The sequence below is a fragment of the Panthera leo genome, chromosome B2 (assembly GCF_018350215.1).
Source record: "Panthera leo isolate Ple1 chromosome B2, P.leo_Ple1_pat1.1, whole genome shotgun sequence".
Lineage (NCBI taxonomy): Eukaryota > Metazoa > Chordata > Mammalia > Carnivora > Felidae > Panthera > Panthera leo.
In genome coordinates, this window is record NC_056683.1 from 77751714 (window position 1) to 77772053 (window position 20340).

At 37.1% G+C, this 20340-nt stretch overlaps 1 protein-coding gene across 2 annotated transcripts in view; it reads left to right on the forward strand.

The window, feature by feature from the left end:
* The window catches only part of ZNF292 (zinc finger protein 292), a 92822-nt gene extending 80771 nt beyond the window's left edge, over window positions 1-12051 (forward strand). The window contains exons 8-9 of one of the 2 annotated variants that reach the window (XM_042939303.1): window positions 2552-9457; window positions 11897-12051. In XM_042939303.1, the coding sequence (XP_042795237.1) occupies window positions 2552-9457; window positions 11897-11977 (6987 nt within the window). In that variant the 3' untranslated portion in view covers window positions 11978-12051. Of the gene's footprint in view, window positions 1-2551; window positions 11492-11896 lie in introns of those variants that run through there. The other variant, XM_042939302.1, reaches the window with a different exon arrangement.
* Window positions 12052-20340: the final 8289 nt, after the last annotated feature.

Sequence of the window (20340 nt, forward strand, 5' to 3'; positions counted from 1 at the left end):
AAAAAAAATTAAAAAATAGTAAATATAAAAAAATAATAATAATAAAAAAAAAAACACCGTTATAAGGACACCTGGATGGCTCAGTCGGCTAGGCAACAGACACTTGATCTCAGCTCAGGTCTTGATTTCAGGGTTGGGAGTTAAAGCCCTGCATTGGGCTCCATGTTGGGTATGGAGCCTACTTAAAAAATAAAATTTAAAAATTAATAAAAAATAAAAACACTTGTTATATAACAAGTTTATGATTTGAATATCGCCTGTAAACTTAATTTTCAATCACACACACACGCAAAGATGAAAACTCAAAAGAATAAAAATTTTGTTGTACTTCTGTTGGCATCATTTAAGGTTTCACGTTTAATTACACAACATTAAGATGTTTTTAAAGGAAATTTATTCAAAGCCATTTGCCCTTAATGAGTTGAAATGAACCCTTGAGTCCAGGAGCCGACTGTATTAGGATAGAACTGTCAGTTGAGTTTCTCTCTGAAATAATTTTAGTTGCATTTTCTAAGCAATAAGTAAAATTTTTGAATCCACTTTTGTCATTTATAGAGAAAGAAATCAACATTCACGTGACGGAATAGTTACAGTCAGCTTCATCAGAGTAGGTGTCCTTCATCCACAAAACCCCTATATCCTGAATCCTTTCTTAAAGTACTTTCTTTCTCTACCATTTCCTGAATTTTCTAAATAATTACAGCCTTTTTCAGAATTCTCGTCCCCTACATATTTACTAGTCCTTTTGATATGTGCCTTCATCATCACTTGTGCATTATTAGAAGTAGCCCCTAAGTCATGTAACAGAGGTGCAAATGTTTTTTACTACAAAAGTTTTCTGGCTCAGATTTATCTCGGAATAGTATAAAATAACTATACAGGTTTGATATGAAAGCTAGAGACAACCATATGGTCCCAGTTCTTTCCTAGTTGTCTTTTTTCACTGTCACTTTTAAGAATATAGGTCTCAGGCACCTGGGTGGCTCAGTCACTTGAGCATCTGACTTCGGTTCAGGTCATGATCTTGCAGTCAGTGAGTTCGAGACCCATGTTGGGCTCTGTGCTGACAGCTCAGAGCCTGGAGCCTGCTTCAGATTCTTTATCTCCCTCTCTCTTTGCCCCTTCCCTGCTCATCCTCTCTCTCTCTCAAAAGTAAACAAACATTAAAAAAAATTTTAATAGGTCTCATATCTATTTTTGTCCATTTTCTTCTCGGTCTTTGTGTCCTTGCTTTTCCTAAAGTCAAGACCAATTTATCTTCCCCTCACTTTCCTTTTGGCTCACGAATCTAAAACAAAAAAAAAAAACTTTATTTCCTTCTTAGTCTGTGAAAATACAGACCCTATCAGCTTTACTTATTTTTTTCTTGCCTTTTGATCCTATATAACATATATTCCATTCCCATGAACGTGGCCACACCTTATAGCTGGCTTATTTCTTATATTTATGTTCTCCTTAGTCTTTAAAAACCCATTTTTTTATCTCTTCACTTCATATATCTTCAAATAACTTTTACCTTCATTATTGCTGTCTTGTAATAATAGTTCAGGATGCTAGTTCAGGGACTCCTAGGTGGCCCAGTCAGTTCAGCATCCAACTCTTGATTTCAGCTCAGGTTATGTGATCTCAGTTTGTGAGTTTGAGCCCCATGTCGGGCTGTACGCTGACAGCATGGAGCCTGCTTAGGATTCTGTCTCTTCCCCTCTCTCTCTGTCCCTCCCCTGCGCGCGCTTTCTCTCTCTCTCTCTCTCTCTCTCTCTCTCTCTCTCTCTCTCTCTTTCTCACACACACTCTCTCTCTCTCTCTCAAAATAAATAAACTTTAAAAAATGCTAATTCAAAAGGAAAAACATTTATTATGTCTCCTTCTACTCATTTTTAAAATGGTTCAGCAGCAAGGTAGGTTATTTGGCATTCAGCCAATGTGTGATAGAACTACAACCCCTTCCCCCATGAAGGATCAGATTATTCTGTTAAAAGTGAAAATCTCCTTTCATTACTAGTAAGTTAGGAAATGGGACATTCTCAGTTCTGTAATTGGATTAAGAGTTTTTTTATTTCAGAAGGACTGTAAATACAAAGTTAAGAAATGAAATTTGTGATAGAGTTGACATTTATCGATCACTTCCTATGTGCCAGATGTTATACTATAGCAGATACTTTAAATACATAATATTCACTAATACAGCAGTTTTATGAAGTTTGTGTTGTTTTGATCTGTCTTTTATAAGTGGGCTATGAACGGTTAGAGATGGTAATAACTTCCAAGTTTACCTAGCTGTATTAGATGATTTTATACCCAGGTCTTGTCTTAGTTCCCAGTGCTTATCCATTTTCTGCTATTCTTTATAATTCATTTTACACACACACACACACACACACACACACACACACACACACACGGCTAAGCTATGATGCTTTAGAAGAGGCAGTTTTTCATATGTTGCTATTTGCAAAATTTGAGAAAAGCAAACCTCAATTTAAAAATAACCAAATTCACTTATAAGGGTTGGTTAAGTATAAATTGACATTTCTTGTTTGCTTTTTCACAGACTGAAGGGGCTGGACTTGCCACCTGTATAGAACTATGTGTAAAAGCCCTTCGTTTGGAATCTACAGAAAATACTGAAGTGAAAATATCTATTTGCAAGACCATTTCCTGCTTGTTGCCTGATGATCTGGAAGTTAAACGTGCTTGTCAACTGAGTGAATTTCTTCTTGAGCCTACAGTAGATGCATATTATGCTGTGGAAATGTTGTATAACCAGCCAGATCAGAAATATGATGAAGAAAATCTTCCAATACCAAATTCTCTACGCTGTGAGCTCTTACTGGTATTGAAAACTCAGTGGCCCTTTGATCCAGAATTCTGGGATTGGAAAACCTTAAAACGACAATGTCTTGCATTAATGGGGGAAGAAGCATCCATTGTGTCTTCAATAGATGAACTAAACGACAGTGAAGTTTATGAGAAAGCAGTAGACTACCAGGAAGAGATAAAAGAAACTTCTATGAATGGACTTTCTGGTGGAGTTGGTGCTAATTCTGGCCTTCTCAAAGACATCTGTGATGAAAAGCAGAAGAAGAGAGAGATAAAACAATTAAGAGAGAGAGGATTTATATCTGCTAGGTTTAGGAATTGGCAAGCCTACATGCAGTATTGTGTGTTGTGTGACAAAGAATTCCTTGGTCATAGAATAGTACGACATGCTCAAAAACATTACAAAGATGGGATTTACAGTTGCCCTATATGTGCAAAGAACTTCAATTCAAAAGAAACTTTTGTCCCTCATGTCACACTGCATGTTAAACAATCTAGTAAAGAGAGACTAGCAGCTATGAAACCATTAAGAAGATTGGGGAGGCCACCTAAGATCACAACTACCAATGAGAATCAAAAGACTAATGCTGTGACCAAGCAGGAACAGCGGCCTATAAAAAAGAATAGTCTGTATTCAACAGATTTCATAGTATTTAATGACAATGATGGTTCAGATGATGAGAATGATGACAAAGATAAATCTTACGAGCCAGAAGTGATCCCGGTCCAGAAACCAGTACCTGTTAATGAATTTAATTGCCCTGTAACTTTTTGTAAAAAGGGCTTTAAGTACTTTAAAAATTTAATCGCTCATGTAAAGGGACATAAGGATAATGAAGATGCCAAGCGCTTTCTTGAAATGCAAAGCAAAAAAGTTATTTGCCAATACTGTAGACGGCATTTTGTGAGTGTTACTCATCTTAATGATCACCTACAAATGCACTGTGGCAGTAAACCATATATCTGTATACAGATGAAATGTAAGGCTGGTTTTAATAGTTACGCAGAGCTCTTAACACACCGAAAGGAACATCAAGTCTTTAGAGCGAAATGTATGTTTCCTAAATGCGGCAGAATTTTTTCAGAAGCTTACTTACTATATGATCATGAAGCACAGCATTATAATACCTATACTTGTAAGTTCACAGGTTGCGGTAAAGTTTATCGTTCTCAGAGTGAGCTAGAAAAGCATCTGGATGATCACAGTACTCCTGAAAAAGTGCTGCCTCCTGAAGACCAACTTAATTCATCTGGAGATTGTGTTCAGCCTTCTAAAGTGAATCAGAACACAGAAGTGAGCATTGAGAAAGAGAGGTCTATGCTTCCTTCAGAAAATAACATTGAAAACGCCTTACCAGCAGAGAGAAATGATGCTTGGGATAAAAGCAAAACAGAATCAGCTGTGACCAAACAAGACCAGATTTCTGCATCAGAGCTCAGGCAAGCTGATGGACCATTGTCAAATGGTTTGGAAAACCCAGTGACTACTCCTCTGCTTCAGGCCAGTGAAGTGGCTGTGTCCATTAAAGTGTCCCTCAATCAGGGGATTGAGGATAACTTTGGAAAGCAAGAAAACTCAACTGTGGAAGGCACTGGTGAATCATTGGTCACAAACTTACATACACCGGTTGAAGATACTTGTAATGATTTGTGTCGTCCAGGTTTTCAAGAAAGAAAAGAACAGGATTGCTTTAATGAAGCCCAGATAACTCAGAATCCTTTAGTAAATTCAGAAACCCTTAAAATAGGTGACCTTACCCCACAAAACTTAGAAAGGCAAGTGAACAACCTGATGACCTTTTCTGTGCAAAACCAGGCAGGATTTCAAAACAGTTTACCAGCTTCTAAGTTTGAATGTGGAGGTAATGTTAAAACATCATCCAGTCTTTATAATTTACCTCTTAAGACATTGGAAAGTATCACATTTGTTCCATCACAGCCCAACCCAAGTAGTTCTTTAGGAACTCCATCAGTGCCTCCAAAAGCGCCAGGTCAGAAATTCAGTTGCCAGGTTGAAGGATGTACTCGAACCTATAATTCTTCACAGAGTATTGGGAAACACATGAAGACAGCACACCCTGACCAGTATGCGGCATTTAAAATGCAGCGCAAAAGTAAAAAAGGTCAAAAATCGAACAACTTAAATACACCAAATAATGGCAAGTTTGTTTATTTTTTGCCATCACAGGTGAGCAGCTCTAACAATGCATTTTTTACACCACAGACCAAAGCCAATGGGAATCCTACTTGTTCAAATCAGTTGCAGCATGTCTCGCCTTCCATTTTTCCAGCTCATTTAGCAAGTGTGTCAGCTCCACTGTTGCCCTCAGTGGAAAGTGTCATAAATCCAAATATACCTTCTCAGGATAAAAATGAACAAGGTGGTGGTATTATATGTTCCCAAATGGAAAATTTATCTACTACTGCCTTGCCAGCACAAATGGAAGATCTAACCAAAACAGTTTTGCCTTTGAATATTGACAGTGGCTCGGATCCTTTCCTTCCTTTACCTGCAGAAAGTAGTTCAATGTCTCTTTTCCCTTCACCAGCAGATAATGGGGCTAATTCTGTTTTTTCCCAGCTGGAAAATAATACAAATCATTTTTCCTCGCAGATTGAAGGAAACACCAATTCCTCCTTTCTAAAGGGAGGCAATGGTGAAAATGCAGTTTTTCCTTCGCAAGTCAATGTTGCAAATGACTTTAATAGCACCAGTGCCCAACAGTCTGCCCCTGAAAAAGTTAAAAAAGACCGTGGGCGGGGCCCAAATGGGAAGGAAAGAAAACCCAAGCACAACAAAAGGGCCAAATGGCCTGCAATTATCAGAGATGGGAAATTTATCTGTAGCAGGTGTTACAGGGCTTTTACTAATCCCAGATCTCTGGGTGGACACTTGTCTAAGCGATCTTACTGTAAACCACTGGATGGAGCAGAAATTGCTCAAGAACTTCTACAGAATAATGGACAGCCTTCTCTTCTTGCCAGCATGATTCTCTCCACAAATGCAGTAAATTTGCAGCAGCCGCAACAGTCTACCTTCAACCCAGAAGCGTGTTTTAAAGATCCATCATTCCTGCAACTTCTTGCTGCTGAAAATCGCTCATCAACATTTTTACCAAATACATTTCCCCGGACTGGTGTGACTAGCTTTAGTACCAGTGTTAGTCAAGAAGGAAGTGAAATTATTAAACAGGCTTTGGAAACTGCTGGCATTCCCAGTACGTTTGAGGGTGCTGAAATGCTTTCTCATGTTCCAGCAGGTTGTGTTTCAGATGCAGCACAAGTAAATGCAACAGTGATGCCAAACCCAGCTGTGCCACCCCTGTTGCAGACTGTATGCCACCCAAACGCCCTGCTGACAAACCAGAATAGGACACCAAACTCCAAAACTTCCTCCATTGAGGAATGCAGCAGTTTACCTGTTTTCCCAACAAATGACTTACTACTGAAGACTGTTGAAAATGGTTTGTGTTCTAGTTCATTCCCTAATTCTAGTGGGCCATCACAAAATTTTACCAGTAACAGTTCACGTGTTTCAGTTATAAGTGGTCCTCAGAACACAAGGTCTAGTCATTTAAATAAAAAGGGAAACAGTGCTTCGAAGAGAAGAAAGAAAATTGCCCCTCCCCTAATTGCACCCAATGCTTCCCAAAACTTGGTAACAAGTGACTTGACAGCAATGGGACTTATAGCAAAGAGTATTGAGATACCAACCACTAACCTCCATTCAAATGTAATTCCAAATTGTGAGCCTCAGGGTTTGGTGGAAAACCTAGCACAGAAATTAAATAATGTTGACAATCAGTTATTTATTACTGATGTGAAAGAAAACTTTAAAACCAATCTTGAGTCCCATACGGTGTTAGCTCCTTTAACATTAAAAACTGAAAATGGGGATTCCCAAATGATGGCTTTGAATTCATGCACAACTTCAATAAATTCTGATTTGCAGATTTCTGAAGACAATGTTATACAAAACTTCGAAAAGACTCTTGAAATTATTAAAAGTGCTATGAATTCTCAAATACTAGAGGTAAAAAGTGGATCTCAGGGTGTTGGTGAAACATCACAGAATGCTCAAATAAATTATAACATTCAGCTTCCTTCAGTAAACACTGTACAAAATAGCAAGTTACCTGATTCTTCTCAGTTTTCCTCCTTCATAGGTGTATTGCCAGCAAAAAGTAACATTCCTCAGTCTGAAGTATTACATAAGGAGGATCAAATACAGGAAATTTTAGAAGGCTTACAGAAATTAAAATTAGAAAATGACCTGTCCACTCCAGCATCTCAGTGTGTACTAATAAATACATCAGTGACACTGACTCCCACTCCCATTAAACCAATCCCAAATGTCACAGTGGTTCAGCCAGTTTCTGAAATGATAAGCAACATTCAGTTTAGTGACAAAGTTAATAAACCCTTTGTGTGTCAAAACCAAGGGTGTAATTATAGCGCTATGACAAAGGATGCTTTATTTAAGCACTATGGTAAGATTCATCAATACACTCCAGAGATGATTCTTGAAATTAAGAAGAATCAGTTGAAATTTGCTCCATTTAAATGTGTAGTGCCTACCTGCACAAAAACATTTACAAGAAATTCTAATCTCCGAGCACACTGCCAGTTGGTCCATCATTTTACAACAGAAGAAATGGTGAAGTTAAAAATAAAAAGGCCTTATGGAAGAAAATCTCAGAGTGAAAATTTGTCAGCTCCACGAATTGCACAAGTGAAAAGACAGCTAACTATGACAGAGGAAAATAAAAGGGAGTTCCAGCCTGCTTTAGAATTGGGAGCAATGAAGGAAAATGCCCTCAGTAATACAGCAGTGATCCCAGAAAAACAACTTGTAGAAAAAAAAAGTCCTGAAAAAACAGAAAGTTCTTTGCAAGTGATTACAGTTACTTCAGAACAATGTAATACAAATTCTCTCACAAACATACAAACCAAAGGGCGGAAAATTAGGAGACATAAAAAAGAAAAGGAGGAGAAAAAACGCAAGAAGCCAGTTTCCCACTCCCATGAGTTTCCAACAAGATACAGTCCCTACAGACCTTATCGATGTGTTCACCAAGGTTGCTTTGCCGCTTTCACTATACAGCAAAACTTAATTCTGCATTACCAGGCTGTCCACAAATCAGATCTACCTGCATTTTCTGCAGAGATTGAAGAGGAAAGTGAAGCTGGTAAAGAAAGTGAAGAGATTGAAACTAAACAAACTGTGAAAGAATTTCGATGTCAGGTGAGTGACTGTTCTCGAATCTTCCAAGCAATTACTGGCCTGATCCAGCACTACATGAAACTTCATGAAATGACTCCTGAGGAAATTGAAAGTATGACTGCTTCTGTGGATGTTGGGAAATTTCCATGTGACCAGTTAGAGTGTAAATCTTCATTTACTACATATTTGAACTATGTTGTTCATCTTGAGGCAGATCATGGAATTGGGATAAAGGGAAATAAAACTGAAGAAGATGGCATATACAAGTGTGACTGTGAAGGCTGTGACCGTATATATGCAACTCGGTCAAATCTCCTCCGACACATTTTTAATAAGCATAATGACAAACATAAAGCTCATTTGATTCGGCCAAGAAGATTAACACCTGGTCAGGAAAATATATCAAGCAAGGCAAACCAAGAAAAGACCAAGTCTAAACATCGGGGTACAAAACACAGATCTGGAAAGGAAGGAATAAAAATGCCTAAGACTAAACGAAAGAAAAAAAATAATTTAGAAAACAAGACTGCGAAAATTGTGCAGATTGAAGAAAATAAACCTTACTCTCTGAAACGTGGAAAGCATGTATATTCTATAAAGGCTAGGAACGATGCCTTGTCTGAGTGTACAAGCAGATTTGTAACCCAGTATCCATGTATGATAAAGGGGTGTACATCAGTTGTTACAAGTGAAAGCAATATAATTAGACATTATAAATGCCATAAATTATCAAAGGCATTTACATCACAACACCGTAATCTTCTCATTGTCTTCAAACGGTGTTGCAACTCACAATTAAAGGAAACTTCTGAGCAAGAAGTTGATACGAATGATGTGAAAAATTCTGACACATGTGTATCAGAGAGCAGTGATAACTCCAGAACAGCTACAGTTCCACAGAGGGAAACTGAAAAAAATGAAAAAGACGAAATGGATGAGCTAACAGAATTATTTATTACAAAATTAATAAATGAAGACAATGCAAGTGTGGAGACCCAAGCTCATACCTCTTCAAATGTAAGTAATAATTTTCAGGAAAGTAACCCCTGCCAGTCAGAAAAACAAAAAACAAGTAATTTGAAGAGAGTTAATAAAGAAAAAAATGTCTCCCAAAATAAAAAGAGGAAAGTTGAAAAAGCTGAACCAACATCGGCAGTTGAGTTAAGTAGCACACATAAAGAAGAAGAAACTGCTGTTGCAATTCAGACTACGGAGGAGCATCCTGCATCTTTTGACTGGAGCTCGTTTAAACCAATGGGATTTGAAGTATCATTTCTGAAGTTTCTTGAAGAGTCTGCAGTGAAGCAAAAGAAAAATTCTGACAAAGACCATCCAAATAGTGGAAATAAGAAAGGGTCCCATTCAAATTCAAGAAAAAATATTGACAAGACTGCTGTGACTAGTGGAAATCATGTATGTTCTTGTAAAGAAAGTGAAACCTTTGTACAGTTTGCCAATCCATCACGGCTTCAGTGCAGTGATAATGTAAAAATTGTTTTAGACAAGACTCTTAAAGATTGCACTGAACTTGTGTTAAAACAGCTTCAGGAAATGAAACCTACCGTCAGTCTGAAAAAACTTGAAGTACATTCAAATGATCCAGATGTGTCTGTTATGAAAGAAATTAGTTTGGGTAAAGCAACAGGGAGAGGGCAGTACTGATACCTAATGTAATATAAATACATCATTTACGGTTTTATTTTAAATAGGAAGTCATCACGCATGCTAGAATTGTGACACTTCTTCATTAATTTTTGTTGTTGACATGAATTAACCTGGCCGAAAAAAGGAAAAAAAAAAAAAACATGACATTTGTCATGTAAAACTTTTTTTTTTATCCCTATGGGACTTGAGGAACAGAATCAATACTTCAGTTATTGTAAATAGTTGAGCTGCACCTCAGATTTATATCAGCCAGTTGCCCTTTCCATGAACTAATCTGAATTATCTGTGTGATTGATATGTTTCACCAGGTCACTGCTCATGTAGAACAGTACTCTGTAGATATCTTTTTTGTATATATTTATTATTGTAAATCATTTGCTGCCACCAGCAGTGTGTAAGTCTAAACTATTAAATGACACATTTATATTTGGATTTTAATTTTTAACTAAGTGATCAAGTTTTTAAAACTGTTCTTTTATTGTTTTAAATTAAGAATTTTTCAAACTAAAAGTAGAAACTCTGCCATAGTTCATTGATTTTTACATAAAACATTTATTTACAAGATCTCAAAATTACTTTTCACAAAGTAGGCACATTGTATCAACACCTTGCTCTGCTTTGTAAATTTATCCTCTAGGATTTGGGGATGGTATTCATGTGAAATTATAGCAGATTCTTTAGCAGTTTCCTATAGCGACAGTTTTTTTCATTACTTCTAATTGGATATAGTTATTATGGTTCCATGAAATATAATGGAAATGTGAATAAAGAATTTACTACATCAAAGATTTTAAACATTTGGTATTAAAAATCCGTTGTGAATGTGATAGAAACTAGTAGTGTGGAGCAGTGTAAATATTTGAGGTGGTGATTTGTGAAGTAGCCCAGTATTGCCTTAAATAAAATCACATTTCATTTCTTGTTTTATACATGTGATCTTATAAAGTTTTTTTTTTCCATTTTCTGAGATTTATAGATTGGTGTATAGCTTTAAACTGTATAAACTTTTGTGGAAAGATTTTTTTAAACATTTTTATAAATCTTAAAATTGGTATCATCAAAGTGAGCCCATCTTGTGTTTATAAAATGCAAGAGTCCTTAACATTTATAATTACATAGATGAAACACTTTCTATAAGGAAGTTGGATGTTTTGATTTTACTGTTTATAGATGTTAGATTGTACAGATTTGTATTTTCCCACCATATCTAATGATACTTTTTTCATTAGATTGGTCTTCCAGAGCAGTATTAGTTGTCATAATTGATTATTTTGGTTATTCAGTATATAGTTAGCTCGTATAGGTTAGCTCTATTCACCATATTTATACTGTGGATTCACGGCCAGAGATAGAGGTTATTTCAGGAGAGTTTAGGACCTTCATTTGAAGTCCAACTAAGTCAGTACTGGAAACAAAACATCTTCTCAGATTTACTTTTGTTTCTGTTTGCCATATATAGTAGCATTGATTTTTGACTTTGTGTTTGTTATAAACTAGTTGCATTCACAATATTATTAGCCTGAGATATTGATGATGTTGTGATAATATGAAAATGTGTATATTCCCTGTGCAACATCAGATTTGCAGGACAAATGAAGCACTTAACTGAAATTGCTGGTACTCTGAATAAATAAGCATGGTCAAGGAGTGAATTATTTTCTTTTGGAAAATATTTTTTTAAGTTTTATTGAAGTATTGTAGTTTTATTTTTAGGGCCTAATGGGTTATATTGAATAGTTGGTTTCACCTCCTTAAAGTTTATTACCAATATGCATAAAACTTGACACATTAAAATCCCTTCCCTTTGGCAAGCCCACTGTTATTTATTAAAATAAAAGTTGTTCTTATGGGTGATTAATACATGTTTTTTTTTTTCTAAATTAACAATAACTTAACTCTGAATGATTTTAAAATTAAATTTTTGTTAACAACTGAATGTTTCTGTACAGTTTTCTTGGAAGTTGACCTAGCTCTTAAAGATAGGCCTTGGGCAATACTGCCCTAAATAGTGCAGTAGCAAGTAGTTTTATTTCTGATAAATGTAGTGATGAGCCACAGTTACGTGAAAATACCAGTGGATTGGGGCTTTTCTTTTGCTCATTAGCTTAACTAGACATTTCTGTAATTGTTCTCCTACGTATCAGGAGAAAGTTTGCCAACACTGAGTTATTTTTTTTTATATTCCAGGTACTGTATGCTAAAAGTAATTATGGAAGAGTGGGCTTTTTAGCATGGAACAGAAAACTCAAATTATGGTATAAAATATGAATTTATAAAACAGCATGTTGGTAAAATTTGATATGGAATGTAATGCCTAAGTATTAAAAAGGAATCATAAAGTATATATTTTTCATGGTATACTTTTCCTCAGTCTATTGTCTTGGGGTATTTTCTTCCTGTAATCTCAGTTTACCTAAGCTTTTATCATTTAAAAATGCATTTTTTTCCCTCTTTTAAGTCCAAAGAATTTGAATCTTACAGAACAGATTATTCAAAATACATCGTGTTAAGTGAAATGGTAACAGCTGGGAATTTTTCAGCAGTGTTAAATTCAGCATAGCTAAATTATTTTAAAGGGCTAGACAGAGATCAAGTTTTAGCAAGGCAATTTTTTGACTATCAGGTAAGCAAACACAGTTGCTATAGCTGTTAAGACTACTCAAATACTACAGCTAGAGATATCAAAGAGGGAATGCTGTATTTGGGGGAGGGTATTAATGAAAGTTTTTGTAGAAAAGATCAGTCTTGAGAGAGGAATGAATGAAGAGTCCTTGGATGGTCATGGGGGAAATGGGAATTCTACGTATGGAGAAATGATGAAGCAACATAGTGCATTTGCAATATTGCAAGTGGTCTATGTGGGAAGATAGGGGGTTGGAGAAGCTGAAGAGGCAAATGGGCCAGATCATGAAGGTTCTTGTATGCCATAAAGTTTTCAGTTTTGATTAAGTGGTTACTGAATGTGTTTAAGTTGAACAGTTTGATCAGGTACCAATTTTAGACAATTGGCATTGGATAGAGGGTAGATTGGATAAGTTGAGACTAAGAGCAGAGAGACTTGAGGCAAAAAAAAAAAAAAAAAAAAAAATGTGGAGGCCAGAAGAAAAAATGTTAACAGTTGAGAAAGAGTAGAGCAGTAAGACAACCTTTTTCAAAATGTTTATTGTAGTGAAATACCAGCAGGTTGGAAGGTGAAGTCTGTAGACAGAGTTTTCTAAACTGCATGTTATAGCTCCCTCTTAATCCAGTGAACATTAGTATATTCAAGTTCTGTACAGAAAACATGTTAACTGTTAAAGTGGGAGTTTTTCAGGCTTAACTGACAATGAAAATATTTTTCATTTTAAATATTAATACTTAGGTGTAGTATTCTACTGACTTGGTGTTCTAAGGAACACACTTTAGGAACTGCTCCTCTAAAATGGCATTTTATTAAACCAGGGCTGAAAATCCGCAGGTATGTGCACCAAAGTAGATGTATTGGCTGTTTACAAATGGTGATTTTTTTTCCAATTGGCCAATTTAACTGTTCTAATTGATAAGTTTACATGTCTTTTTATAGCTTTTTAATTTTTTTATTTTAAATAGGCCTCACTCCCAGCTTGGAGCCCATTGCAGGGCTTGAACTCACGATCCTGAGATCAAGACCCAAGCTGAGATCAAGAGTCAGACACTTAACCGACTGAGCCACCCAGTGCTCCTAGTGTTTTTAATTTTTATATTATTATCTGTGCCTCCCAACACTACCTCTCAATGAACAAAATGATAGTGTCTGTTTTATTTCTCAGTGATTTTGCTTATTAGAGGTGCTTCATTTCAGTGATCTCCCCATAAGTAGGATCCCTATACCTTGCTGTAATCAAAACATGTATCACTTCCTTAACTGGAATTCAGATTCTCTTTGTCCAGCCACAAACTTCTAGTTCACCTGCTCAAGATATCTCCACTAAAAAATACTTCTACCTCATTACAGTTAATCAGTTAATCCTACCACCTGCTCACTATTCATCAGCTCACTCTGTCCTCAACTTGTCCTACTTAGACCAGATCCCATTGTTACATGAATTCCTTTGCACATATTCTCACACCATGCCCCACTCTGTCATGATTTGGAACAATTTCAGAAACCTGTCTGCTCTTGAGCAGTTGGATGGGGAGAAATTACTACAGTAGGCAAGTTTATAATCTCAGGCTCAAAACTGGCAGTTTTTATGCATTTTTATTGTAATAACTTGCTTCCACAAACTTAAATGATTTATACGCTTTTTTGCCCCAATTTTCCTATTCCCCTCATCTTTGACCTTTTAATCATATTTTACCAAGAAAGTACAAAAATTTGACAGGAATTTTCTCCACTTTTCACCACCAAATTTATAAACCCAATCTGTATCTGCACTGTTATCAAAAATCCTTCCTTCTTCACCCCAAAAACTTTCAGTTAACTACTCTGTTTTCATCAGACTTTCTCTTACTAGATCATTTTCAACAATTTATACTTGTGCCCTCGTAGCTACTATTCTTACAAGTAGGGGGTGGGGAGGGTGATCACTTGATTCCATCTAATGATAACCCATTTTATTTGGTTTATATCTAATCTGAGTTGTCTCTTCAAACCTTTCATTCTCATTTACTACCACATTATGTATCCCCACAACTGCTCTGAAGTTGCTGTCCTCAGGATCACCATTCTCCATGCTGCCCTATCCTTTTCTGCTCTCACCCACTGTCTCAGGAGCATCCAGCAGGGTTGATGACGTACTCCTGAAATACTCATTCTTGGTTTTCTCTTTACCTCTTCTGGCTGCTCCATCACTGACTCCAACCCTAACTCCTTTCTCAATACCTAAACTTGGCTTAGTGTGTGTGTGTGTGTGTGTGTGTGTGTGTGTGTGTGTGTGTGTGTTTCCACTCTCTAGATTTAGTCCATTCTCTGGAGTTCAGTATGAATGTACCTGTCACACCACATTTATACCTCTAACACCAAACTTCATAGTTCCAGGCTTGTGTTTTCAACTGCCTACCTCATAGTTAAACATATTACCTCCAAATCATTATTTCTTTCCCCACCTCACCTTCAATCTATTCCTCTCCCAGTATTCCTTATCTGGATAAGTGAAATCACTACCTAGGTTTCTCAGGCTAAGTTCTTTAATGCTGTTATAGTAGCCAATTTATGCCCTTTCCCTATGTTTTTGGTCACAAGTATAGTCATTTTTACCTCAAGCAAAAAGGAACTCTTCCACTTCTCCACCATCACTTCTTCCCTACCCACCATAATATCGTTCTTAAGAGCTTTCTTCCAGAATATTACCCACCAAACAAGTTAAAATTTTAAAGTAATTTTAGTGGGTCTGGGGGTGAGTGGGTGGAGAAGGGACATTCTTTTTCTTCACACTGCCCTTTGAATTAAAAAAAAAAAAAAGTTTTACTATGATGCCTGCCTATCTTTTTCTAAGTACATCGTTTTGCTCTCCTTTTGCCCATTGTGTTCTAGCCACATAGGTTACTTTTGAGTTCCTCAAACCAACCCTTGTACTCACATCGCAAGGCCCTTGTACTAGCTGTTCCTTCTGCTTGGGATACTGTATTTTACTGTGTACTGACTTACTCCTTCTTCAAGTTTTAGGCCTCTGCCCCCGTTACTGGTTACTACATTATAGCATTTACCTTCCTTGATAGCGTTTATCAGGTTGTTGTTACTACTTTTTACTCTATGCCATGGATCTAATCTGGTACCTTTAACATAGTACATACTTAGCAGTAGTAAAAATTTCTTGGATGCTTAAATGGGAGATGAAGAGAACTTGATTCTGGCTCTACTGGAGGTCAGAGTCTCCACAATTACTATAATCATTAGTGCTAAGGGCATTATAAAAATATATAATATGGTGAGAATTTGGTACTATATAGTCTGTGATGAGGGAAAGCAGTTTAGAGACTTTTCTAGAGAGAGAAGGGGAGGGAAGTTAAAATTCCAGGCTGCGGCTTTTTTTTTTTTTTTAATTCTGGTGAGGAAGTATTCCTGTGGAAAATTCAAGGAGACCAGTTATGGAAGCTGTCCAAATTGTCCAGAAAGAGAATACTGTCTTGAAGAGTGATGATGGCTGAAGGAGGAAAGTGGACAGACTTGAGAGGTCTAGAATACCTGACAGAACTTGATCATGGATTATGGGAAGAGAGGAAGAGGACAGAAGTTGAGAAAAATTTCAGGTTTTTGGTTTCAATAAGTGGTTGAAGAAATCTATTTAGGTAGGTGAGGATAAAAGCAGTTTTGTGAATTGATGATTGCCTAGGGGAGTGTATAGAAAAAGACTCAGGGCTTACCTCTGAGAAACTCAGTCTTTCAAAGTAGATTAAAAGAGAAATAGGAAAAATCATGAGACTAGTAGGATGGAACTATTTAATGGGTGTGCAGTTGTGTCACATTCTGCTAAGGAGATTGTAGTGTCCTTTGTGGATTTAGTGGTAAGAAAATCAGTAACCTTTGCCATTACTTAGAGTGGAAGTCAGTTTGAGGACTGTAGAGAGCAAGTAGAAACACCTATTTTTGGAAAGTTTGGTTGTGAAGGAGAGGAAATGATAGAATGGCAGCCGAAGGGTGCCATGGAGTCCAACCAGTTTTTCAAATAATAGGCAAATTTGAGCATATTCAGATTCCAATGAGAAAGATTATTTAAGATGTGAAAAACAGCATGTTGTAAAATTCTTAAGTTTCCCGCCTCAGTAATGTGACTGGTGATGCTGTTTACCAAGATATATGGAAGGAATAGGGTTGGAAGAAAGGTTAATACTGAGTTTGAGGTTCTTACAGGTCGTTAAGGCAGAGAAGAATAGTGATCAATTATAGGGGTCTGAAGCTACAGATGTAGACTTTAATCCTTTGAGGATAAGTATGTTGGCTTCTGTCTCATGAACATATTGCTCCGAATCTGAGATATAGTGAGCACTTACTACATTTTGCTAGAATTGAAAGAAACAGCAAGCATGTAGGAAAAGCTAGATCACCAAGGAGAGAGCCCTGAGGAACACCAACACTTAATGGGCAGAAGAAAAGAAACTAGCAAAGATGTCTTGGGAAGGAAGGTTTGTTTAGGTTAGGTGAGGTACAGAAATAGAGGTAAGGTTATGGGGCATTATGGAAGCTGGAGGAGAATGATGAAGAGTAGCTGGTCCTGCCATGTGCCACTGGGTGATCGTTAAGAATAAAAAGGATACTAGAATTAACCTTTGGTGGTCATTGATCTTGAAGTTTTAGTGGATGCTAAGTAATGAATGTCTAGTCATATTCGATTGAATGGTGAATGAGCTAAGGAAGTGAAGACAATGAATTAAGTAACTTGCTTGAAAGAAATGGAATTGGCCAGTGCTTGCCCTTATTTGCAGGATTTTAGGATGAGTCTTGAGTATTTGTGGATTCTGGGGAGGTACCCATTAAAGAGGTAGAAGTTTGAGTAGAAGATGGAACCTGGTCCCAAGAACGCAGGTTAGAAGTACTAGCTTTACAAAATAGAAAGGACATCTCTTAGACTCCTATTAAGTAGAAATGTTGAGCTCTTTGTCATGAAGAAAGGAAACAAATGTACAGAATAGCAATCCTTGGAAAAGTAGGAAACCAAGGTTTAAATAGTGAAAGTTTGAGGTGAAGAATGGGAGAAGGAGCTAAGTAGCAGGTTTTTTTATAAGGATTACTGATCAGCATTCAGGCATAGCTGAGTTAGGAGAGCATGATCATGTAGTGGCACCGTCTGCATGATTATGTAGTATTTCCAATACTGTTCCTTGGTGTGAATGGAGGAGGAACAAGGAAGAGGTTGGATAGTCCTGGCAGAAGTAATACATCAATGAGTTGAGCCCAATTAGGGAAGAAAACAAAGCCAAAAGAACTGAAGAAAAGAGAGCAGTCAAGAGACTGGAAGTCTTTGTGGCACCAAAGAGAGTGTAGTGGGAATGAAACCAAGAATTAAGTATGAAAGACCAGGGCATTGAAATTTAAAATTTTAGGAGTAATACAGCTTGCAGTGTCTGGAAATGGCAATAGTAGATTGCTGAATTAGAATGTAGATGAAAGTTGTTGGAGTTGAGAAATTTAAAGAATTTTGGTCTAAATTATTTGGTGGACTATGCACAGAAGATGCCCTTAGTAGGAACTGGGTGTAAGGAGATTGACTCAAGTGTTGAAGTCCTTTAGAGGTTTTGTCAGGGAGAGTGCCTCCAGGCTATGTGGTACATGTAAGGAGTTTAGGGAAGTAACTTCTTGTATACTCTTGGCCCAGAAGTCTTAAGAGATCCATATTCAGTTAAAGTTACAGAATATAAATTTGTGAAGCAGCAAAGAACAGTTTTAGAGAAAACTCTTTAAAGAGCATAATGAATGGAATTAAAAGACATAGACAAGTCAGGGAGAGAAAGTAAAATAGGATGGTAGTGAAGGTTGTAGGGGGAGGCATCTTTAGGCTACAGTCTAACAAGAATCTGCTGTTTCTAGCTTTCCCAAGCCTAGGGTCCCATGTGTCAGGTCTGCTAATAATAGTAACAGTTAATATTTGGAAAGTCTATGTCTCGCCTAAGGGTTAACAGCTAGTGTGTGGCAGAACTGAGTGTTGAAACCACGCACGCTGACATCAGAGCTTGTACATGGCTTTGTTTGGAAAACGTAGGCAGCCAAATGAGGTAACAGGTTGCTCACTGTCTATTTGGAATGATGCTGTAAAAACTGGTAGCTGAAGAGAATTCTCTCCCAGGCAATTAGGAGATAATTCATATATATATATTGTTTACAGTTAATTTATATTGATTCCAAAGGAAAAAAAAAGATGAACTTCTAGAATCAAGTCTGCAGCCATGAAGCATATAGCTGTGTTGATGAAGGTAGGGAGTACGGTAGAACAAAGGGCTTGCTACTAGAGGTCTTCATTGCAGCTGTGTACTCTTAAACGAAAGAAGCGAAGAGAGAAGGAAATAAGCAGTTGTGGGGGGTCGAATGGTTTCTGACCAGCTCATTTCACTTTATAGTCCGTGTGTACTGGGAGCCCTACAATCGAAACTAGTAGAGGTTTTGTTTGCTGCCATCTCAGCTTCTAGGTTCTTGTGTTCCCCAAAATAACTATGGGCATGGCAAAAAAAAAAAAAAAAAAGGTCACTAGGTAAGCTGCACTTAAATAGCTTTTAGTATGACCATCCCTAGATCCTGTAAATACCCCGTCACCCAGGGTAGGTTGGAGAAGAGGAATGGGGCATCAGGTTGATAATGATAGCCCTCCTGTGCTACAGTCCCTCAATAGCAGTGAAGTGTTTAACTCACTGGGCTTTTGAGGACAATGGGTAAATTTCAACCTGTTAAGGAGCAGGTCACACCAGGAAATTCTTATTGGAAATAGGTACCAGGAGTCACTCCTACAAGGAGAGTGCCACCCCCCTTGCCAAGCCAAAGTAACCCCTTTTATGTGGAGGCTTCAAGATGTTTACCAACACCTAAACACTTACAGATGGGAAGGAGGATGGGATATACAGAGAATCTCTTACTAGCAAAACAGTTTTGCAATCAATACAGTCCAAATATTCTAATAAGTCATTTTGCCAGTTGTCCCTGGTAATCTCATTATCATAAACACGGTTGCTGGTAAACTCATTGTCATACTTATTTGAAAATTTTAAAACAATCCTTATTTACTAAACCTACTTATGGGTTCTTAAAGCTAGAGCATTACAAAGTTTTTCTCAAGTGTATATGCCACTAGAATTGTCTCATCCCATGATGACAGTTGGGTGGTTGTCTAAATCGTATTTAGGCAGTTTAAAATGGAATTCTCAAATGAGCCCTGCCTCATGAGAGGAATAGAAAAAGCAATCCCATTTTATAGATGAGGACAGTGATGTATGGGTAAATGTAATGACTTGTAACAGCCAACCTATAAAATAGGTCTGACCCCTCTCTTAGAATGCTTTCTCTACTGTCCTGATGCTGAAAGTATTGCCATTTCAAAGCAGAAGGATGAATGTGGAGAAGGTCAGGATTTTATAGTGAAAAATTTTACTGCAAATGTGGAAGGCAGTGCAATATACTTATGAGTAAATAAGGCAGAATTATAAGTTCTATCACATGTGGCATATGTTGATGTCTTACACTTTAAAAATAGTTTTTGTTTAAATGTAGTCTATATGTTACCAGTATAAAATGAGAAACTGAAGCAATTCTAGTTTATTCCAGTAAAATCTTGATCCTACACCAGCTTCCCAACCAAAGTTGATGAGCCAGAAGTATGAAAGGCAACAGCTGTTCTGCTAGAAGTGAAAAGACCAGAAACATCCAGAATGTTCTATATGAATATCCAGAAAAGACCAGAAACATCCAGAATGGTGTGAATCTTTCCACCACAAAATGTGGTGGGTTGTGTGTAATCATTCAGATTTTAGTTGTCAGTATTCCTGACAATGAGAGAAAATCCGAATTTTTATTTTAAAACTAGGCAGGAGCCCAGTATCCTATGGCCAGGATACATTTTTTATTTTCTTTCCCTCTTCACTGACCAAGCTATAGCATCTGTGTAGGCAGCTTTTCTCAGAAATACAACACTGAAGCAAAGGACAGAGACGTGCTCCATCTGGCAGAGTCTTCAGGTCTTTGGTACATT